Here is a 24512-nt window from a genome sequence, read left to right on the forward strand (position 1 = left end):
TTTCTTACCAAATGGATTCAAATCAGGGAAAGTGTATTCCTCCATCGAGCACATATCTTCTCGTTTTATGTATATTATCTAAATAGTGAAAAAAAATTAAAATAAAATAATAGTATAGATTAATATGAAATATATCACTCTATAAACATGTGTAAGTTAAAATTCAACTTATATAAGTTATAAAAAAATAACAAATATAACTGTAGATAAATATTTGTGAAGTGATATATTTTATATTAGAGAAAATCCCCTGTGTACCCTTGAAAGTTCACCTAATCCCTTCTGTACCCCTGAATTTTGCTCAATCCCTTACATACCCCTGAATTTTAGTTTGGATCCCTTCTATGCCCTTTCCGCTAGTTGACCGTTAGTTGACCGTTAAATTCTTATGAAAAAGTCCATTTTGCCCTTTGGTATAAAGAAGCATATAAATTAATAGAGTATATTGTTGGAGCATAGAAATTTGTTATATGAGACTATTATGTTTATGAGATAGTTATGCACCATATTATTTGCGATAAATATACTTTTAGATATGACATAAAAAATTAATACTTATTTATTAGTTATTAAAAGATTTTTTTTAGCTTATGTGTTCTGAAGTAATAAACAAATCTGTTGCATTACTATGAAAACACATATGCTACATAAAAGAACTTTTAATAACTAATAAATAAGTATCAACTTTTTATATCATATGTAAAAGTAAATTTGTCACAAATAATATGGTGCATCACATACTCATAAATATAATAGTCTCATCCAATAAATTTTTACATTCCAACAATATACTTCATTAATTTATTATGTTTCTTCATAGCAAAGGGCAAAATGGATTTTTTTAAAAGAATTTAACGGTCAACTAACGGTCAACTAGCGGAAAGGGTATGGAAGGGATCCAAACTAAAATTCAGAGGTATGTAAGGGATTGAGCAAAATTCAGGGGTATAGAAGGGATTAGGTGAACTTTCATAGGTACATAGGGGATTTTCTCTTTATATTAATATATGTTATTATTCTTTTTAATTTTTTGATAACGGTTTAAATGACATGCAAGTGGACGATTGGACAAATTGTGATACAGTGTTAGTAATTGGTAGCCGGAAAGTCGCCAGGCATTTGACTTCAATCCAGACAACTCAAGAATACTTTCGAGTTACCGAGCCCTGCCATTATTTTTTTGGCAGGAAATATAATTGATATCAATACAAAACACTGTCAAGAAGTACAAGTGTATTTTTTTTGCCTTTTTATTTATTTGTCGATTAAAGTTGAACATTAAAAACAACGGCAAAAAAAAGTACTCCAAGGCCCAAGCAAATTGTTGCACAAATATAAGCAACTAATAATGCAAAACAGTTTAATAATTTATCTCTCCATTCAAACAACACCACAAATACAAAAAAAAAGTCAATCTACTAAAATCTTAGGTTAAAAATTTATATTAAGATAAATTAATTATTAACCTTATACGTCTGGAATGATATTTACGAATTTTTTGAAAGATCTACTAGTTTAACATAGAAGGGGACAACATCAATGATAACTAGTGGTACCCCGCGTGTTGCTGCGGGATACATGAATAAAGTAAAAAATAGACACGCCTGGCAGGATCTGAAAAAAAAAAGGATTCAGTAATCATCATAAGAATATTTTAATAATAATAAAGTAGCTATGGGTGATTGCTTCTTGGTGAACGAATTATGTTGGATGCAGCTGAGTAGACCCACATTGTCTATGAATTACAATCGATCATCATGTCAATGAACTTGGATGAAACAATTCAAATAGAAGAAAAATCTATAGTTTGCAAGGTAACACACTTGCAAATTGCAGAAAATCCCAAGTTAAGTAAGACAACAACAGTGTTAAAATATAATGAAAAATCAACCTATGTTGACATAACTTTTGAGTTGTCACGGTACTTACATGACCTCGCCAACATGAACGGCAAGTATTCCAAAAGATTGCACAACAACTGTGATTGTACGGTGTTGCTAGCTGCATATAGTGGTATTTGGGAATGAAAATTTAGGAGAGTGACATTTGAGCAGGCAAATAGTAAATTCTCCCCAACACGGAGAGGAAGGAGATGACCACCAAGAGAAGCGGTTTGCCTTTGGATTTGGCCTGCGGCGACATGGTGTATAGTGTATGTACGTGAGTTTTGTTGCACTAATCGTGATTAGTGTGGTAATCTGATGTGATTTGATGAATGCATGGTTTGCTCTTTATATTGATCGAGCTAGCTAGTAGGCCGCACATGTTAGTGGGTCCCATCCATACTTTTGATAAATGATAAATAGGTCCCACACATAATTTTTATTTCTAATGCCACCTAAACACCACGTGGAAAGGAGACCGAGTCAATACTGCCACGTAGGCGTCATGTCAGCGAAACCACCTTCTAAAACCGCCGAGGGAGTCAAATTGCACCGGTTTTGAGAGTTTGGGGGTCGAAATATCTGGTTTTGTGGTTTAGGGTTACAGATTAGATTTCGATCACTTTTGAGGGTCACAGAGTGAACTTATTCCGCGAGATAACGAGAGAGGTGGTTGATGTCTCTCGCGGACGCCGGCCTAGATCGATCCTTGGGTATGTATCAGTACTTGATGACACTTTTACGAATAAAAAGTGGCCCATGTTCTTTCTTATTTCACCCAGATATGCAGTATCACTTCCTGTTCTTTGCATTAGTTCCTTTTTCATTTTGTTGCTACTTGCTACATAGATACTATGTACTCAATTCCCACTAGGGAGAATTTACTATTTGCCACTCTCCCAGGCTGACATGTGGACCTAGGTGGCATTTGGGAATGAAAATTTGAGAGAGTGGCATTTGAGCACTGGCATTTTGAGACAGTGGCAAATAGTAAATTCTCCCCCTCCGTGTTGCCATGGCACACGCTAGCAAGCGGCGGCGGCAAGCCCCTCGTCACTGCCATCACCAAGGACGGCGCCACCAAGCTCTACACCATCGCCGTCAAGGACGGCCACCCCCTCGCCCTCGACCTCTCCGGCGAGCTCGTCTGGTCGACCTGCGACGCCTCCCACTCCACCGTCCTCCCCTACGAGCGCGACTGCGCGAGTGCGTGGAAATCATCCTCTCTTCATCTTTATGGGGTCCACATAAAGCAAGGAGACGGAGAGGAGGAGGAGGAAGGGCGGGGTCGAGCCATGGCTGGTCCATCAACTTTGGTATCTGCCGCCCCAATCTCTTCCTCCACTGGCTCCTCTGGTCCTCCTCGCGCGCCGATTTGTATCGCCACCGCTGGCCAGCTCTCGAGTTCATCGTCCTGGCTACGGCTGGCGTGGCCGAGGAAGAGGAGGAGACGCCGAAGCCGGCAGTAGCCTCACTGAGACTCGGCGACGTCTAGGCCGGCGCCAAACGGTGGCTGGAGTGCGTGACGGTGATGGAGCGAGCGTGGCGCTCGAGCGGTACGGGGATGGGAAAGTGCAGGTCTCGGGGATTCTCTTTATATAGGCCGGAGGGGAGAAGGTCGACCGCACGGACGGAAAACGGCGCCGGCGACGATGGAGCTCCCTATTGAAGACACCGGTTTAAGAAATCGATTGAGGGCGATTTAGTGCGGGATTAAATGGGATTTGTTGGGGAAATTGATGCCCATTACACAAGGAACCGATTTTTGCAGTTAATTTGGAGGAGAAACGATAGGGCAGGGAGATCAATGGAGGCGGCAGTGCTTGAGTTTCACGGGAGAGATGAACAGACGACGGACGGAGGTGGAAGAAGCTCCTGGCGAGCGGGGCCCACTTGCTAGCGAATGGAAGAGAAAGAGAGGGGGAGGATGAGGAGAGAATGATTTATGTGGGCCCCACATACTTTTGGTGAATGACAATTGGATCCCACACATATTTTTTATTTCTAATGCCACCTAAACGCTACGTCAACGCCACGTGGAAAGGAGACCGAGTCAATACTACCACGTAGGCGCCACGTCAGCGAAACCGCCCTCTAAAACCGCCGAGGGAGTCAAATTGCACCGGTTTTGAGAGTTGGGGGGTCGAGATATCCGGTTTCGTAGTTCAGGGTCATGGATTAGATTTCGATCACTATTGAGGGTCACGAAGTGAACTTATTCCTTATCTCGCTAGCTAACAATTATGTACATTGTAACTGGGCCGCATGTGCTTGCCAGCGCCCAACTTGGCTGCTCGCATGGGCCACGTGCGATGAAGGGCCTCCTCGTCTAATGGGCCCGATACCGAGCCTTGTGTATTATCGAGCCAACGCACGCTGTTGTGGGCCGCCGCGGCCTTATTCATTTTCCCTATATTTTTCACCCAAAAATCATTTAATGTTTACAAAACTAATTTGTAATCACTTTGAGCCATCATTTTAAGATATAAAATTGCTGAAAATTTTGTGCGTGCATTTTAATTTATTTCTAACTAAATGGAACCAAGGAAAGAACCTAGAAAAATAATTAAGGCTTCCAGTAAAAGTTTTTATCCGTCATTCATCACACGCGGAATCACCTTCGGTAATTAGTTTCTTTTGGCAATATTTAGTTTTCTATTTATAATCACATCCGTTTCCTAATCTGCAAAGAGGTATAAAATTCAGAGATATTTGTGATGTATATACAAATTTGAGTTGCACAGGTGTTATAAGTACACAAGCAATCTTAACCATCCAACCATATTTGTTTGATATTCATCAGTTGCAACAGACATATTTGCTAGTATACACACATGTATGCGTGTTTGAGAAAAAAACATTTAATATCTGTGTGTTATTAGTGGTTTAAAAGCCAATGCTGTAAAATAAACTACAGCAACCCCCTCCCACCTAAAATCGAACTCAGACAAATAAGTTTTAAAATTTATATTTGCTCTTTCAGCTAAATGATGATCCTCCAATCCATCCTTTCATTAATATTTAACTTACACCACGCTAAGACAAAAGGATATTAGGTGCAAGGACTGTGATAGCCTAGCCAGCATAAAGTCATCACAAACCACACGATAATAAGAGTATCATATAACAGGAGTACAGGTGCTTCTTTTCCAGCCGAAGACAGGACAGCAATAGTTTAGTGTGCTTACATAACGCACAGAAGCATTTCCACCAAAGATTTTTTTTATTTTTTTTGAACTTTTTTATTTTTAATTTTAAAAATAACCCCTTCCAAAACTTATTTCCCTAATCTAAACCTTTTGACCAAAACAATACTGAGTTTTATCAAGTCACGCCAACGAGGGTGGCGTAGCCAAATAACGCTGTATCACGCCGGTCTGGCTAGCGTGATAATGTTGTTTTGTCAAGCCAGTCCGGCTAGCTGGGCCAAAAGGTTCATATCTTGAAAATAAGTTTTGAAAGAATTTATTTTTAAAATTAAAAATTAAAAACGTTTAAAAAAAAACCGTCTTCCACCAAACTCGGCATGCTTACACACTCCCATCTATTTTAATTTTAGCAACCAATGACCCAACTGCACCGGATGCAACAAATATGGCAGCAACATTACAACCCCACATTAGCTTATCTCGAAATTCCCCTTTGGGCATCCCACAAGAAGTCAACAGCCTGTGTATATGCATGCCAGTACATATATGAAGGTGAATCTAGGGTGGAAAACAATAATAAGACTTAAACTCAAAAGCTAACATACCGGTTGATACAATCTCTATCTTCAGTCTTCGCTCTCTCCACCTTCTCCACATCCTCAACAATTTCCCTTTGCACCATCTCCTCAAATTCATCAAATCGTTCGATCCTTTTGACCTGATTATCATTCAGTAGCTTGAACATCAAATTACAACAAGATTGATCAAGAAGTTGTGAATTCCTAGTGTTAGAGAGAAGCATTCATAGACTCAACATCAACAGCTGTTTCCAGCATGTCTTCCTAGTATATTAGGGAATAAAAAATATCTTCCTAGTATATTAGGGAATAAAAAGAACCAGCAGCATACTGCAGGGCTTAGAAGTTAGAAGCAGAGTTAGGGCTAGTGCTGCATAGCGCTTTGCAATCTAGTGAGTTATAAGAGTAGCCTTTACCAATGCAAGATATATTTTTCTGTTAGTAACTCTTCAAAATGATTGCATTCTCTGCACATGCTTTTATTACAAAGAAAAGAGCAGATTGATCTAACGTGAATCACACCCACATTTCTTTTAACTGTGTAGTTGTTTTTTTAGGTGTACGTATTTGAGACTGATGCATGTATGGGTATTATGTTTGCATTCTTAACATGTACTTCATAAACGTAGTTTCCTAACTTCGATTTGTGTTAGCAACTCGGCATGAACAAGTAAGCAAAAATCACATCATTCCTATAACATATCCTCCCTAAACTTTGAATAGAAGTCCATTTAGCACTTCAAACTTTAAAACAGGTCTCTACACCCTCGAATTTGCAATACCTTCGATATAACCCCCTAAAGTGAACTTTGTGGTTTTACTTATGTGGGATATACATTTGAACAGACACTAAAATCTACCGGAACAATGCCACCATGTCAACACAGTGTTGTCCTCCTTTGCCAAAATAAGGAGTGAGAATTAATGAGGCACCAAAGTGTCGTCTTAGTTTGCCAAAACCGCTCAAAGCTTCCCCATAGGCAAAACCACCATGAAAAAAAGAACCCATTTTAAGGGGTTATATGGATGGACTTGTATGTGGCCATCTTTTTCCTTTTTCTCTTGTATGTGGCCATCCGATGCTAAGGTTTGCCTAAAAAACACATCGATTTCCCATCAATTGCTTCCTTGTCGCTGCTAATTGTAACTCCGTCTTGTCTGATCCCACTGCAATGCATGCTTCTGGAGGCAAGGAAGTACGATCCTAACAAGATAATGCAAGTGTGGGCAAAGATGCTGAGATGGAAAGGAAAGAGTTTGGAGCTAACATGATCTGGGAGGTGTTAGAGATTTAGAGACCATTTTAGATGATAGGTTACAACTTACAACGTCTAATTAATTTTTGGTTTGTTCTTGATTCACTATTGGGTTGTTGTGGTCAGAAGTTTAAGTTTGATGAACTCAAAGACATGATCGAGTACTACCCTCAGAGCTACCATGCTACTGATCGTGAAGGCTGACCGGTGTACATCGAGAAGCCTGGCAAGGTTGATTGAAACAAGCTGATGCAGATCACCTCAGCGGATGTCCATGTTGTGGTATATATACCAATGACAGGGCTCCAAAATTCTGAATATTTGTGTATTGTCTGTACTATTGAATTTGTCATTCCATCAGTTTATTTCTACTGTTGTTGCGTTGTTTGTTGTTGCAGGGGCTAAAGAATTTCTCAAACACCGCAAAGGAGCTTGTTCACCATATGCAGAAAATAGACAATGGCTAGGTAATTTTATATTTCAACGGATGTGCTGTGTATAGTGTTTTTTTTTTTTTTTGAGAAATGCCAAGTTGGAAAGGAATGACATGAGCAACTACATTTGCCAATTGCAGAAAATATTGGTTTTGAGCTATTGCTGTATCAAGCAGACACACTGAAAGGCATATGACTTTAGTAAGGGTTGATATTGATCTGTTCTTTACATTGGCAAGAAATTGACCAGGATATTTGCAGGATGTTGATGAAGGAAGATAATTGCAATAGTTTTTTTGCAAAAGTAAAGTTGGATCAGATTATTGTGATGGTCTTCAGTGTGTTGGCTTCAGTTCTTCAGTTCCCTTGCCTGCTAATGAGTTCTATAAATGAATTTCTAGGAGGAATAGAATATTTGATCCTTGATATGCTAATGAGTTCGGGCATTTTTCAGTATCGAAGGGTACTATAGGATATGCTATATAAATGATTATTTTAAGAGGCAATTGCTATCGCTTGACTTCAGTTCTTCACTATTTATAAAACACATTCTATAGTGCCCTTGTTAGGGATAACTGGGAGCAGTTTTTTTTTTTTTTTCAAATGAACCTGGAGCTATGGTTGATGAATCATGAATAATAACTCGTGTTTAATATTAATCCTTCTATTTTGTGCTTGTTTGAAAAAAAACATATATTGTATTATTTTGGTTGTTTAATTTGTATTACTGAATGCTATCGTAGCGTTAGCAGTAGCACAGGCAAATTACTAGTGTTGAATAATTTAGGCAATGAGCAAGGCAAGGCAGAGGCACAGGAAGAGATTGGCGCGCGTCTTTAACAGCTAGCACATCCTCACTCAACAATCAAAAGTGACAGGTAAATTGGTCGGCTTAGTTGTAGTTGTCAAACTAACTAGTACGAGTACTCCGTATATATTACAAAAAGAAGAGAGAAAAAAAGGGAGGAGGGGGCTAGTAGTGGAGAGGAAAGGGGAATAATTTGATACTCTTGGAAGCGCTGGTCGATCGCCAGAAACATAAACAGAAAAGGGAGGAGGATGATGGTAACAGATACCTTTCCCGAGGAGGAGGAGGAAGACAAGCTGGTGCAGAAGGATCGGGAGCGGTGGCGGAGAAGCCTCTGGGACACGGCGCGGCTGAGCATCCACGCCGCCGACATCGATCGCTAGGGTTCGGTGGTTTCCTCTCTTTCGATTCGAGTTGGAGGTTTTTTTTTTTTTTTTGATATAGGATATTATATGCAGTAGGCTACCAAAGATGATGGGCCGGGCCTACCCAGGCAGAGTTAAAGCCCAAAACCGATCGAGTCCTCTCCCCCTCTCTTTTCTTTCTAGTCTACTACGAGTAGATCTCTCTCTCTCTCTCTCTCTCCGTGTCTGTGAGGTGCAAAGCGTGGAACCCTAGATCTGATGGCGTTGCGATCGGTGTTGGCCGGAAGGTTTATGGTGGCGGCTAACCGCGCCTTCCGCGGCAGGCCCGTCTCCACCACCACCAAGGAACGGCTGGAGGTAAGTAATTGATTAGCTTGTTCATGTTGTTGCTTCTAATTTAATTGGGTATCCCCTTTTGATATCGATCGATTAATTTGTTGTCTCTCTCTCTCTCTCTCTCTCCCTCGCCCTCGAGGAATTTGATCGATCGATTTTTTTTTTTGGTGAATTAAGTTGAAGATGAGCAGCTATCCCTGGACGCAAAACGCGATGGACAACAGGCTGCGGGAGGGCTGTGCCATGGCTGTCGATAACCACAACCGGAGGATCATGAGGCTTGCTAACCCTTACAGTGGGTATGTTTGTACCTTATTATATATTCTCTCTCTTCTTAACCTTTAATTAATTCGAGACTACTCAATATTATAATGTTCGCTCGCTGCTAATTAATCTCCTATTATCCCCAACTCAACAGCACAATCGATCGATCTACGCGTTGCATGAACTAATCTATCTCCATTCACATACATTGATCGCAGGCCAGCTGATGGAGACATCCTGTATAACTGGGCTTGGAGCAACAATATTTCTTTCCTTATCATTCTCTGCTCGTGCTTTGGATTGTGTCATGCTGCGCTCCATCTGCCGCATCACGCGTCCAACAATGTGTCCACAGCATAACTAGCTAGGAGGTTTTATTATGCTATAACTACACAAATGTAATGTCCTGCTGACCGAAACTAGTTAAAGCCACCATTGAGGTTCTGTTGGATATCATACTCTCTATCTCTTAATGTACTCTACTCCTACCTACTATACCGCCTTAATTTGTATGCTATCGTGATAACTTGATAGTTGCTTTCTATTTATATATGTTTCTGGATTTTCTGTTGTGTCTGCCCCAAAATACAACTTGCTTAGTTAATATTTCTCATGCTTTCTATGTTAGCTTTATATATGTTTCTGGATTTTCTGTTGTGTCTGCCCCAAAATACAACTTGCTCAGTTAATATTTCTCATGCTATCTTTTGATGATCTGTTCACTACGTCGGTTAACATGGCAGCAATATTTTACTTATTATGCAATGAACATAATGGATCTCTTATTGCAAAATCAATGTCTTACTTCATGGATATGAGAGAATAGGTGAACAGTCGGAAGGTTCAATAAATCTCTCTTTTTTTCATATACATTCATGGTTTAGGCACATCTTTCTTGTGTTATTACTTATTAGACTGGAATATCATCAAGCAAGATTGTGGACTACCTACTACTAGTATCTTACAGCATATTATAGATTCATAGTACCCTACTATGATATTGAGCTTGGATTTGGCACACTTCGTGCCTGCATGACTATTTAACATGAACAATAGTAGAATGTGTGGCTTCGAAAGCTACCTCCTTAGGTCCCTCTTACCTGATAGGGCAAATGTTTCCTGTAATTTTGACTCTCTTGCCCTGCTGCTGAAGATGAACACAACATGTTTGTTGTTATTTTGGTTAAGAAATAGTGCATGTGCAAGGCATGTTTTTACAATATATATTTACATAAGTAAAGTTACAGGGAAAAGCAGTCCTTGCAAGGGCATGTTCATTCACTGAATTGAGAAACATGGCAAGGGTATGTCTACACACTGAATTCAGATACATTCCATGTTTAAGTTCAGACAATAATCTGGATTTTATAAGTGCCTAGCAATCCAAATCGATTGTTAAGTATGAGTTCGTATCATACAAATGCAGTATGAACTTCTAGAGATCAAATCCTAACCTTGAATGTTAATAGGAGTATATTGTTTACACATATTGCAAGGGCCAAGTTTAGACACTAAACTTGAACAAACCTTACATCCGTTGGTGAAATCGTAAACTTTCGGTACTTGATCTACTGGAATTCAAAACATAACATTAATTAGCTCACGGCAAATTAAAACATTGAGTAACATTTAGATGCTTTTCCAAGCTCAGATTCTAAATCAGATACTCCTACATCATAAGGATAAGCCGGAAACTAATGCGCCAAATGCGTTACGGGCAACTTTCGGCAATGATCCCTACTGAGTAGTTTGATTACAAACGTAGGGGCTTGGCAGGAGGTGGATCTTCTGCTGCCGACCACCGCGGTCGGCTAGCGTCGCCGGTGGCTGCAACTAACAGGACCTGGAGACGAGCTGCCAAGAAAAAGCGATTTGGATTGGGAGAAGGAAGAGTGAATGAAATGAGAGGAAAGAAGGAGAGGGTGGAGGGGAGGTGCCGCTGCCAGCACCGTCAGTCCGTCACCGGTGGGCGGTGGGTGGCAGCGTCGCCCGCGGCGATGAGGTCAGGGTTTACGTTACCATCGGTAACCATACGGTTTCCGCGGTTGCCGCCCTTACCGCGGGGTACGGTAATAGAAATACCGCGATAACCTCCTTAAATTCAAATAAATTTAAAAAATAATTTGAATTTTTGATAAATTTTGCATGGTCTCATACGGTTTTTCACGGTTACCGCGGTAACCCCGGTCCCGATGGTTTGAGAAACCCTAGAGGTGGTGTGCGCGGTGGAGGAGCGGGCCTCGGCAACGTTCGCCTCTCGGTTTGTCTTTTTTTTTCCTTCCGATTAGTCCACAATTATTATGAATTATCTCTAGGGACGGGTTGAATTGACCGTCTGATGCACCACATTTATTTTGTGAAGGGAACATATATAGCTTAGTTGCACAGCTGGTAAGTAAACAACGGGATATGTGTGTACACCGGGAACATCTGTGATGGCTTAGCTTGCCACCACACCGCACCTGACCTGATACAAAACACGCATCTGCACAACCGCACAGGCACACTGCACAGTATGGTTGCTTGCCTGCTCGATGGATGGATCTCTCTCTTGGTTGTTTGTCGCACGGGGGATGGCAATGGGCCGGACACGAGCAGAGTGAATCCATGCTCGTCTCGAGACCCACGTACCTGCACCTGATCCACGCCCGCAAGGTCTATCGGACAAAACTCTATGCCTGTGCCTATGCCCATCGGGCACGGGCATGCCCGACGGGTACCCGTGCGCCGCTTGCTGCCCTGCTCCCGTGCGAGTCGTGTTGCCATATGCCGACTGTGCACGTGTCGTGTGCCTGCACCCAACCCGCCGTGCGCCGCTGCCTGTGCCCGCCACCGCCGAGTGGAGTGTACGTTGGGATAGGATTTGGGGATTTTAGGTTTAGGGTTTTATGTGGATATATATTGCTGCTGCTATTAGGCCAAATTGGGTCGGGTCCCATGGACAATACTGCCATCCGGTGAAGAGAGGGATCATCCGGTGCAACAGCCGGCGCAACGCGAGGAAGATATGATATGATATGATAGGATCATCCGGTGTGGGGCAGCGGCCCGAGCTGCGCGGGCACGAAGGGCGTTGCGGAGGGCGGCCTGGGCAGAGGTTGCGCGGCACGGCTGTGCAGGGAGTGCCGTTGTGCGGCCGACAGCGGCTGGGGAGGCACGGTGGCCGGGCGCTGGAGTGGGCGCGCGGCGGCCGGGGTCCAGCGCGGCAAGCTAAAGGGCAGGTGCGGCACGACGGGTGGCGACCGACGTCGTTGTTGGTGCCCTCTTTTTTCATTTTTGTTTCTTGCTATTTTCTTCTTCTTTGAGGCGGCACTCGCGGCTGCTCGGGCGTGCGGCGAGGCGGGGCAGGCGGCTGCTGCAGTGCAACTTTTTTTTTTATTCATTTCTTCTTCGTTTTCTTCTTTCTCTCTCCTGTATTGCTGGTGCTACCATGACGGCCGGCTTGGGCTCGCCGTTGGGCGCGGTGCCGGTGCAAGCACGTCATCCTGGTGCGGCCTCGGGCACGGCCGTGGTGTGGGTTGCTGCCGAGTGCACGACGGTGCGGGGAGCGGCCAGTTTGCGTTGTCGGTGGGCTTGCTACCATGGTGTCGCATGCTTGAGCTCGCAGCCATGGCGGGGCTCAGGTTCGCCACCATGGTGCATCGTCGGCACGCCAACACTGTGTTTGCCGACCGGAGTTTGTACCAATCGGCATACGCCGCTGACTCCAAGTCAGTTGTGGCAGATTTCATGGGGGATGGCATGGCAAAAGTTGAACGAGAACGCCGGGAGGAATTCATTTTTCGCGATTGGATCTGCGAGTTCCCACTCTTCTTTTTTTTTTTCTCGGTCTCCGGTAGAACATCATTATGAACCCCTGTGCTACGTGGGTATTCCAAAGGGGTTACATAATGTCAAAAAAATGTGAAGAGGGGTAGGACATTCTCTCATTCATTTATCAATTGCTCAAGCGAACAATATCTCCTCCTCCCCTCTATTTAGAGTGATATCCAGCCAAAAATATTTAGCGATGGGTCTAATTAGTGAGTAGCCCGACGAGGCCTTTGTGGGCCACCGATTTCCTAACGGTTCATTAGTGCGGTACGATCTTCCCAAAACCGCATCAATAGTGCGAAACTTATAGTAGTATAGAAATCAAAACCTTGTGCTACGCTAGGATCGAAAGAAGGCTGTCCGGTTTGTACCCCAACGATAATGTGAATAGGATTTTTAGTTTCCTCTTCTTCTGAGTTGCAAGACGTCGAGAAAAGAAAAGAAAAAGATTTTTCGAGCCAAAAAAAAAAAGGAAGGAAAGAGAGAAGGCTATCAGAATTTTAAGTTGCTGGGCCGAGTTCTGTTGAGGGCCCAACAAGAATAGGCCTGTACAGTAAAAAGAAGACGATGGCCGGATAGTGTCCTCTCGCTCTCGTCGGGACAAATTTGGATACCGATTCCGCAGCCTAACCCTAGTCGACGCGAACCTCCAGCCGCCGGAAGATGCTGCGACCAGCCGCGGCGGCAGCGGGCAGGGCCATCCGGCGAGCCGTGTACCACTCCGACGGCGCCCCTCCTCCCCGCAAGCTCCGGGGCCCCGGATTCAGCCCTCTCAACAGGCACAACCACGAGGTACCTCGGATCTATAGCCTTGTTCGTGCACCCATCTAGAGTTTACCCACCCAAATATAGTGTAGAAGTGATTCTATACACCTGGATCTATAGCCTTGTTCATTCTCCCAAAGTCGCATCTTCAAATTCATTCTACATAGAGAATAAAAAAAAGATAAAATTCTGACAAAATTGCAACCTTAAAACTGTCAGATTTTTTGTTTTTTTTTGTTACGGCTAAAATATAATGAATTTGACGTTAAGATTTTAACTCTAGGTGTAATACAATTGAAAGTATGTGTATGATTTTTTCTAGATTTTTTGGTGACATTTTTTAGTTGGTGTGCACGTGTGTACACGTGAGGGCCTGTGTGCATAGGATATGTTACCTATATATATATATATATATATATATATATATATATATATATATATATATATATATATATATATATATATATATAGAAAAACTATTCTACACCCGGGTATAGAATATTCTATACCCCCTCCCTCCCAAGGGTCACATCCACTTCTCCCTCCTTACCAAGGCCCAAAACCCACCTGCCACCTCGGTCAAAAGCCCCTCCCACCGGTCAAACCCGCCTACTAACTCCCCCCACCACCCACCTCTTCTCAGCTCTCGTCCCAGGATGGTGCAGTAACACGACGACCACTGTGTAGTAACGTTGTGTCTTATGTGCAGTAACAGCGTTAAAATATAGTTGAAATATAGTCATGACGGATCTACTTTTGATAAGCTCTTTTTTTCTAACATCATGGTGCAAACGGTTTTAAAAAACCTTACATCACTTGGGAGATATTGTTCTTCAAAGCTTGACTTTTTTGTAATTTGTCTCTCCACAAGTAGTAATACTATACTATTACTTGTTATTACTTGTCTGTTGTACGTTACTACAATCACATCACGATGTTACTACACTGCGTTTTACTATATTTTTTGGGTAGTGTTACTGCATAAACACGTGGTAACGTGTACCTTCCGTGCAGTAACACTTTTACTTTTGTGCAGTAACAAGTATATGGTTAGCATCTGAGACTTTTAACCTATATATTTTTGTTTCAATTCCTAATTTACTGTAATTCACCACAGTATTACTGTCACATCTTACACATGCAGTAACGCTATATTAGAGGGAGGAGACCAATTTTCTTGAGAAGAGGGAGGAAGAACGGTTCTTGAGGAGGGGAGTACATAGATGCATCTTGAAGTTTAATCCTCCACATGCAGTAATACGATAACATCATGGTGGAAACGGTTTTAAAAAATAATACATATCTTGTGAGATATTGCTTTTCAAAGATTGACATTTTGAACTTTAGCCCTCCACATGCAGTAACAGAATGTGTAATTTACAGTAACAGGGGTATATACATGCAGTAACATGGTTTTACTAAATGTATAAAATTGTTCAAAACACTCCTACATCAATCAAACATCGCTCAAAACCACCTACAGACTTTACCTATGGCCCACCTATTTGATATTCATCTCATAAAAATGACATAGTAACACTGCATTTATCATGCAGTAACATAGCTATTGGAAGTGGTAACATGCACCTATTATGTAGTAACACTTCTACTTTTGTGTAGTAACAAGTATACGGTTAGCATGTGAGGCTTTAACCCATATATTTTTGTTTCAATTCCTAGTTTATGTAGTAATACTATTAAAGAAATGCAAGACACTTTGTTACTGCAAAGCTTATTGTCTTTACTAGACTCTTATAGTAACGTTGTGATAGAACTGTAGTAACGTACAGTAGTAACAGGTAATGCTATTGTATTACTACTTGTGGAGAGTCAAATTCCAAAAAGAAAAGCTTTTAAGAACAATATCTCTGATGTCATGTATGGTTTTTTAAAATTGTTTGCACCATGATGCTAGAAAAAAAATGCTTATCAAAAGTAGATCCATCATGACTATATTTCAACTATATTTGAGCGTTGTTACTGCACGTAAAACACAGCGTTACTACACGATGACCGTCGCGTTACTACACAGTTTCGCGAGACGAGAGCTGAGAAGAGGTGGGTTGTGAGGGGAGTTAGTAGGAGGGTTTGACTGAGCTTTGACCGGCGGGAGGGGGCTTTGACCAGCGTTTGACCGAGGTGGGAGGTGGTTTTTGGGTCTTGGAAAGGAGGGGGAGGTGGGTGTGGCCTTTGAGAGGGAGGGGGGTATAGAATAGTCTTACCCTATATATATATATATATATATATATATATATATATATATATATATATATATATATATATATATATATATATAGTGAATCTATTCTACACCCCTCCCCTAGAATAACTATTCTACACCCCCCCTCCCATGGGTCAAACCCACCTCCCCCACCCTCCCTTGGGCCCAAAACCCCCCTCCCACCTCGGTCAAAGCGTCCTCCCGCCGGTCAAACCCGCCCACCACTCCTTCCCCCACCCACCACTTTGTTGCTCTCGTCTTGCAGGAATCGTGCAGTAACAGGACGGTCATCGTATAGTAACAAGACAACATTATCGCAGTAACAACGTCAAAAAGTAGCCATGATGGATCTAGTTTCGTTAAGCGTTTTTTTATGAACTTCATGGTGCAAACGGATTGGAAATACAAGATATGATGTGAGAGATATTGCTCTCTAAAGATTGAGATTTACCTCTTTTTTAGTCCTCGTTTCACTGGAACAACATATTAACACGACGGCTAATATGCAGTAACACGTCTGCTTTTCGCCGTAACAACGTTAAAAAATAGTTATTATGGTTCTAGTTTCGTTAAGCACTTTTTTTTACGAACGCCATGATGCAAATGGGTTAGAAAAATAAGACATGACATGTACGTTAGTACTCTCTAAAGATTGAGATTTAAAATACTCTAGATTAAAAAACATTACTACTATAGGGCCACTGTTACTATGCATGTTCTCTGTTACTGCAAATTTCATCATATTGTTACTGCAAAAAGTGCAGTAACAACATATAAAGTTTGCAGTAACAACCTATACATTTTTGCAGTAACATATGATGTTACTACCCTCTAGGATAATGTTACCGCCGAATCATAGTAACAAGGTATGATTGTTACAGGTATATAACTGATTTGTTCACAAATCATCGTATGGTGATTTGGTTAGAAGTGCTCGCCATGAACCATGAGATCATGGGTTCAAGTCTTGAATTCACCAATTTATTTTTATTTTTTCTAAAAAAGAGACAAGAAGGAGGGAGACAAGAAAAAAGAAGAAAATGAGAGATTGGGGGGAAGGGGCGCGGGAGGGGGAGGGAGGGAGGTGGGGACGGATGGAAGGTGGGAGGGGGGTGTAGAATAGTTATTCTAAGGGAGGGGTGTATAATAGAGCTACTATATATATATATATATATATATATATATATAGACATACACACACTATTACAAAAATTGAAGATATTTTTGCCGGTACTTTTGGTATGACATCCATGTATGAGTCGATTTTTAAGTTCGTTTGCTTTTAGAAATACATATTCGTATTTGAATCGGGTTTTAAGTTTGTTCGTTTTTGGAAATACATAACGTATAATAAATCTATTTAAAAAAACCCGCATTCTAACTTGACATGATTTTCTAGACAAATATATATCCAAGCGAATTCTCACAGTGAACAATAATAAGATTAAAATAGCTTTCACCCGTTGCAACACGTGCATTTTTTCTAGTGTGTGTACACACACAAGTTTTACTTGCAAATTATTTTGTCGTTGATAATAAACGATTCGGATAAGCATAAGCATAAGCATAAAAATAAGCAAAAAGATAGGACACTAGCCACGCCACGCTGGCCGCCACTAATTGCATTGCCTGAAACCGCAAGAAGTACATACACAAGTAGTACGTATATGTTCAGGTTCGTAATTAGAATTGGATTTTTATTTATTCACTACCTGAGTGCCCGTGCGTTGCAATGGGATAAAAATATATTGAAGCTAATAATATTTAACAATTTGCTAAACTAAATTCGAATTAAAATCAGGGTGAATCTAACTCCCCATCTGATTTGCTCCCTATTTGCGCTTCAGTGAATTTCTCCTCTAAATTTTGCTCCTCATATGTGCTCCAGTAAGTTTTTTCTCCAACTTCGGTGGCCTTGATGAAGTCTCAATTACCTTGACCGGTTAGGGTTACAACTTCCGAGTTGAGGTCGAGGTCACTTGTGGCAATTTTGCAACAAGGAAAACATTTTATACTGGAACTAAATGAAATGTGTTATGTTTTTCTTAAAACGACCCCTTGAGACCCTCATCCTTGTATATATCTTGCATAAAGACCATGAAATATACCCCAAAAGAAGAAGCACTATAAAAAAAAAAAACTTTTCGCTGACGACCATTTCATATCTTCACTGGCAAACAGATCAACGCCAGCAACCAAACGTCAGTATTTTCACAAGCGTGGATCAGCCACTTGCGAAAATATATTTTTGCTCCTGGGTACCTAAACAGCATAGAAAAGTTAAATTTCTCAGGCGGTTGCTTAAGCCACCAGCCACGAAAAATACGTTTGACACACTAAAATAAAATTAGCAGATCCAAAATCCCTTACCTCCAAATCGAAAATCCCCTGCCACCATAATCCATTCACAACTCACAAATTCATCACAAACCTCGTTAATCCATCCAACAAATTCATTTGCAAAACTCATAATCCATTCACAAATTAAACTCATAATCCATTCATAAATCATAATTTCATCACAAAGAGAGAGATCACAGAGAGGAGCATGAAAAAAATCCATCGCCGAAGACCAGCAGGAGTTGAGATGGATTTGGATCTCTCTCCCGCTTTGCCGCCCGCTTGCCATCGTTCGAGCTCCACTGCAGGACCCACTCCCTTGAGCCTCGTCGTCACTAGATTTGCTGCTCACAGCGCCTCCCCCTGCTGCCCGCGGGTCTCTCACAGCCGGACCCACCCAACGTGCACCTCATGTCGCCGTTACAGTCTTCGTTGTGGCCGCCAAGAGGAGGAGAGGCTGGGGGCGCAGGGGTGGGGTGGGGTTGGGGGAGGAGAAGATGGAGCTCTAGCTCCAGCTGCATCTCTCTTGGAGCTGGTGTTAAGCTAAACAATTTCAGCTCTAACTAAAATAAGAGTGGAGCTGGGTAGAGCTCTATCACAAAATGAACTAGAGAGGTGGAGCTGGTTTGAGTAGCTCCTCAACTCCACTCCAGACCCAACTCCTGAAGTTAAATTTAGGAGTTGGAGCTCTACCATACGGACCCGAGTCTGAGGCTGAGTTCTTTATCTCTACTTTCCCAATTCATCTCCTCGTTTTCGCGCGCACGCTTTTCAAACTGCTAAATGGTGTTTTTTTTTAAAAAGTTTTCTATACGAAAGTTACTTTAAAAAAATCATATTAATCCATTTTCCAAATTTATTTTAGCTAATACTTAATTAATCATGTGCTAAACGATGCTTTGTTTTGCGTTGTTCCCAACCCTCACTCCTGAACATAGCCTGAGAGTGGGAGGAAATAAGATAGAGTCGGTGTAGTTGGCGCTCTATAGCAGTCACAAGTGAAAATCTGATTTTTGTTGGTTGATTTTTCGCTGACGGTTGGTGAACGGAAGTCCTCTCAAGTATTTGTACAAGTGTGTGTACATCTATTATATTGGATATGCTCAGACGCCCATGCCATATGGCAAACACATCTGTTCCCATAGAAGGTCACATGGGTTGCTCCTATGACCCATCGCTCAGACTAGTCCCTTCTACAATGGCCTCCCAATGCAAGGTTAATTAATAAGCAACATAATAAGCTAAGGTTGCCTCATAACCAACACATGTGGTTGCCCTAAAAAATCTTAGTTGGTGACACATATTCCAGTCCTTAAAATCTTAGTTGGTGATACAAATATTCATCAACACTTGTGGAAATGATTAGTAATAAACCCTATCGCTAGGTTTGATGATTTATTTCAATTGGTTTTATGCAGGAATTGACGGTCGTATTTTGTACTTAAGGACCATCAACATTCTTCCCTATGTCTTCTCTTTTATTTTCCGCATCGACCCACAGCCTTCAGCCTCCAGCCCACTGGGAAGGAGTCGACAGAGGATGCACAAGCGAGGCCACCAAACGTAGATGACGATGAGGAACAACACAGTGAGAGATGGGGGCAGCGTAGTGCTGATGAAGGTAGGGCCTGGTGGAGATCGAGTTGTGACGATGATGGTGGAGGTATGGGCGCGGATATGACGAGACAGTCAGTGCAACGCCGGGGGAGAGTCGAAGGCGGTAGCGTCATGGATGGAGGGAGCTACCAAGCCGGAGGGCACCACGGCGCGTGGAGAAGGTCCCCACGTTCGCTGGCAGCGTTGACATCAGATTGATGGTCAAAGAGCACAACTGGCATGCGTTGACATCAGATTGCGGATTCGGGAGAGGGAGAGCCGATGCGGGAGAGAGGGGGCCGAGGATGGAGAGGTGATTTGCGCGTTAGGGCCCACAAATGGCCAGTGCTTTTGTCTAGCCAAATTTGGCCGGTGGGGAGAGGACTATGCTAGCCAGATGGCTTGGCCATCCAGTTCGCATGGCTGTTGGAGGGTCATTTTTTTTCTCAAGTTTGCCAAAGTTTGGCTTGGAGAGTCATCTAGCAAGGCTCATGACAAGGGTACAAATGACTTTTCCCGAATTATTAACCAAAAACAAAAAACAAATGTAAGGGAAGACAGTTATATCGTGATGGATTTATGTACAGTGGTATATAAACTTTGAAAACTTTCAATCTCGAGATTTAGAAATTATCAAATAATAATATTGTATAATTATATAATGATGGATTTAGATTATAATGATGTATAAAGTCGTGCGAGAAAAAAAAGTATACTGAATCCATGCCATTACAAACGTACCATATTAGATATATGTCATTACTATTCATATATTTGTATCCATTCCATTTGAATACGCTCATCGTCATGTTTTCTATCACCATATGGATCAAAATACCCCTAGACATAGGACCCACGTATAAGTTCCATCTTTTTCCTCCATCCTCCCCTCTTCCCTCTTCCCCCATCTCTCTCCATCTCATTGAGCGAGATGCGGTGGGCGACGAGGAGGGCATCGGAGAGGGAGGCGAATGGGGAGGCGATAGCAAAGCGCCTGCTCCCGTTCACATGCAACACATCCTCATCGCCTAGCTGCCGTCACGTGGCCATCTCGATGCGGTGGCGACCTCCTTAGCTCAGCGGACCTAAGGGAGCTTCTTGACGGCGAGGATGTCGTCGAGGAGAAAGACGACGACCGCAACGCTGGCGGGGCCACCACGACTTCCTCGATCCGAGAGGAGTGTGCCACTAGATCAGACAATAGAATCACATCCCCATGCGACGCATCGGTGAGCCCAAGGAGGTTGTCACCTGTCTTCACATGGCGGCTGCCTCATACATCACCGGCTAGGTCATTTGCGTCGACGGCGGTCACACTATCACCTGATAAGAGAGGTGATGGGCGGCGAGGAGTCGCTGCAGAAGGGAAGAGGGATCCTTGAGTCACCAACGATTCGATCTGATCCCCTCCTCAACTGCCACCTGCCCTCCTTCTTGACTCCACTAGCCAAATCTGACATACTTTGGGCAAAGGATGGTGGTGGCTTCAGCTATGGCGAATCCCCCATGTTGTCTGACGGGCTGACAACATGTGGAGCAATGATGGTGTCTGCGCCGTTTCTATGTTCGGCCAACAGAAGGGGCAGGGACAGAGAAGAAGAAATTCGGTAAGAAAATAGAAAACGTGATGACGATGTCATAGTTTTAATATTGTGTTTATTCAGATGGCATGTATATGAATAGGAGAATAGTGGTGACATTTGTTTAGAATGATATGGACCCTTTTTTTTAAAAAAAAAAAATTATCCTCTCGACTCTCCTCGTATATAGAGAGTTTAGAATGATATGGACCTTTTTTCCTTAAAAAAAAGGTCTCCTCCTTTCGGCCTCCTCGTCTATAGAGAGAACTAGACAGAGAAGAGAGGTGAATAAAAGAGAAAAGCAAAAGAGAAAAAAAAAAGAGCAAACCCTAACGCGGGAGAAAAGGGAGCGAAGCTGGCGGCGGCGGCGGCGGCGGCGGCGCGGAGGGCGCTCCGGTACGGCGTGTCACCGACACGGCGGCACATCAACAGCGGGCGAGGCCTCGACATCTCTGAGCCTAATGGACCTCTCGATAGGTACATCCGGACGTTGATGGTGCGTACTCCTCTTGTACCGCAAACCCGCTTCTTTGCTACAGTCCAATTTTGGCCTGAATATCTGCTATTCTTACCCGCTTAATTCGTCCCTTGCGTTCGATCTGGTTTCACTCAAGCGCAAGGGGGAAAAAGGAAATCCTTTTTGCTGTGCTGTACAAAATTATAACTGTGCCCCAAAGCCAACCTGCTTGTCAACTCCCAGATGATCTAAATCTCTGGATCGTCAGGGTGCCCTGCTACTCTTTAATTTTTTATTTTTTGAGGGGAGGTACCCTTCGCTACTCTTGATTTTTTTTTTCTGGGTCGGCCGAAAGATTTGGTTGACCTAATTTCATTAAGAAGGGAAGTTCAGTTACAAATTACAACATTGTGCTTACATCTACAGTAGGCTGTCGAGACGGGATCGAGGCAAAGCCTCAGTCCCAGCAAACAAAGAACATAACCGCCCAAAGGCTTAGACGCTAATGGATGCTACTATTACACACCGTGAAAACTCCTGCGGCCTTCAACACCATGATTTCCTCTTTGATGTCTTCCACCAGTTGCTCAGTGGTTTGGGATCTCCATTCGAACACCCGCACATTGCGCTCCTTCCATAGAAAGCTACTCTTTCTTGATCTGGCTGGTTTTCACTTAAGCAAATAGCCTCCTGTCTAATCTGTCGTATAACTTGGTGTATGAATCGCCTTAGCTTGTACTCACTCAAACCCTATTCTATGTGGGGCAGCTGCTGCTTAATTTTCTGTTCTTGATTATCTTGTGTGATGAGTTCAGGTGGGAATTCAATCCAAACATTTATTTGAAATGCTAACCATCAAACTCACTGCAATCAATTGATTATTATTATTATCTTACTCAGATAGTGTTCTTGCTTTTTCTCGTATGAAGAATCGGATTCTTTTTTGTGAATAATTGGGCTCCACGTATTTTCCCTGAAGTGGGCCTCTGAGAAGGGGATAGTCAGTTTTTTATAAAGTATTCCACAAGTGCACCAAGCCTGAATTCATGAAGAAATACATTGAGCTAAAACTGTGTTTTGTTCGGTAGAATGTGGAATACCAGATGTTCCCGAACATACTAATGTCAGTATATCCTTGTTTTATAGTGTTCTTTTTCCCTTAGTTATATCCACCCTATAATTAGGTCCGGATTGAAACTTACACCTGTTTTGGGATTCTTTTTTTCTCTCTTGAATTCCTGGGATCTGGGTTTGAAATTCACACTGGTCATTTGCAGCAATTTATCCAAAGTTCCCAACAGAAGAGTGACAGTCATAAATCTCTTTTTGAGTATGATAGCTTTCTGAATGTGTGAGGCAATACGAAATCTTAAGTGGAGCAGACTAGAAGAAGAGGAAAAGCTCCATATGCATTTGTTAACTGGAATGCACCAACACCCAATTTATATTACCCAGTGGACTTATTTCAGTAGGACACTACTGGAGTTCTTTTTTCTTGTACCATTTTTTAATTGGGATGGAACTTTGGAGAAATTTTAACTTTGTTATGTTCTTGTTTTTCTTTTTTGCACCACTTACCAGGATTCTTACTTTCCTGCCCGTACTAATGTCCTACTAGCAAAGTTTCTTGTGTTTTTAGGGCTGTGGATTTAAATGTGCAGATCAATGAAAATTGGGATATGGACTGAATTTTACCTGTCTTCCAAATTTAGTCTTGATTGCTTTGGTTGGGTATCACAACTATCATTAGTTTTGTGCAATACCAAGTATGGCCCTGTGTATTGGTATGGTTTGCTTTGTTGAGACTGAACAGGTGAGTTGTGAATGTGGAAGAACTACAGCTGACACGAACACAACGGCCTTTTTGGCTATCTGACAAAATTTCGAATAGAAGAGGGACAGTCCTACACTTTGACAGAATCCGTTCTTCCCCTCCCCTTACGACTATGATATTTATCTGAAGTAATACGGATAATATATATTAGTACATTACATCTTTGCCTTGTCTGAGGTTATCGCTCATCATAAGCCTTCACCATACAGCTGGCATAGAAGGTTTGTATTAATCATGTTGCTTTGCAGGATGCAGGAAACCTTGAGGAAATAAACAGAATAGGGAAGATTTTGTCAAAAAGGGATATGGTGAAACAAAGCTCCGAGAGGTACGTACTTGGGATGCATCATGAATTTTATGCACCCTGCTTGTCTCTGCACACACCATAATATAACCCTTTCAATATATATACTGCAGCCTGATCTTTGAGCGAAAGAAGAAGATGGGCACACACAACATGCAAGATATGTGGAAGGTTGCTGGCATCGCTAGTTCCGCGTTCTTGTTCGGGACAGCATTCATTTCCCTTTATGCAGGGAGCCTGCATGGAGAGGAGGAAGAGGATGGAATTCTACAAGACAAGAAGAGGCTTGGACTTGAAGAGTAGTAAGAGGGTTTAACCTTAAGACCGAATTAATGGATTAGAAATAATGCTTCCATCCATCCATATGCTTAAATCATTGTTGACTTGAGACCTCCCTTTATATCATGTAACTGCAGTACTTAACCATTCCTGATGGTAGTAGTTTTACTCTTGTGAATGATAATGCCTGTGTTCTTTCTTTTCTTTATTAATGGAAAATCTATAAAGTCCATCTGTGCCAATGCTTAAT

At 42.1% G+C, this 24512-nt stretch overlaps 3 protein-coding genes across 3 annotated transcripts; 2 read left to right on the top strand and 1 right to left on the bottom strand.

Annotated features, from left to right (window-relative positions):
- Window positions 1–4874: 4874 nt before the first annotated feature.
- On the bottom strand, window positions 4875–8544 carry LOC127780021 (uncharacterized). Its single transcript, XM_052306981.1, has 3 exons — window positions 8377–8544; window positions 5638–5750; window positions 4875–5552 (listed from the first exon to the last, which is right to left on the bottom strand). Exons 1-3 carry the CDS (start codon window positions 8479–8481, stop codon window positions 5414–5416), a joined length of 357 nt encoding a protein of 118 aa, XP_052162941.1. The 5' UTR covers window positions 8482–8544; the 3' UTR covers window positions 4875–5413.
- Window positions 8545–8648: 104 nt separating this feature from the next.
- Window positions 8649–9643, top strand: LOC127780020 (uncharacterized). The gene is made up of 3 exons (XM_052306980.1): window positions 8649–8830; window positions 8987–9108; window positions 9292–9643. The coding sequence occupies exons 1-3, from the start codon at window positions 8732–8734 to the stop codon at window positions 9431–9433; spliced, it is 363 nt and encodes a 120-aa protein (XP_052162940.1). The 5' UTR covers window positions 8649–8731; the 3' UTR covers window positions 9434–9643.
- A 10136-nt stretch (window positions 9644–19779) lies between these two features.
- Window positions 19780–24496, top strand: LOC127779234 (uncharacterized). The gene is made up of 4 exons (XM_052305971.1): window positions 19780–19875; window positions 21681–21884; window positions 23928–24007; window positions 24097–24496. Exons 1-4 carry the CDS (start codon window positions 19780–19782, stop codon window positions 24284–24286), a joined length of 570 nt encoding a protein of 189 aa, XP_052161931.1. The 3' UTR covers window positions 24287–24496.
- Window positions 24497–24512: the final 16 nt, after the last annotated feature.

This window comes from Oryza glaberrima, chromosome 7, assembly GCF_000147395.1.
Source record: "Oryza glaberrima chromosome 7, OglaRS2, whole genome shotgun sequence".
In the NCBI taxonomy this organism is placed as follows: Eukaryota; Viridiplantae; Streptophyta; class Magnoliopsida; order Poales; family Poaceae; genus Oryza; species Oryza glaberrima.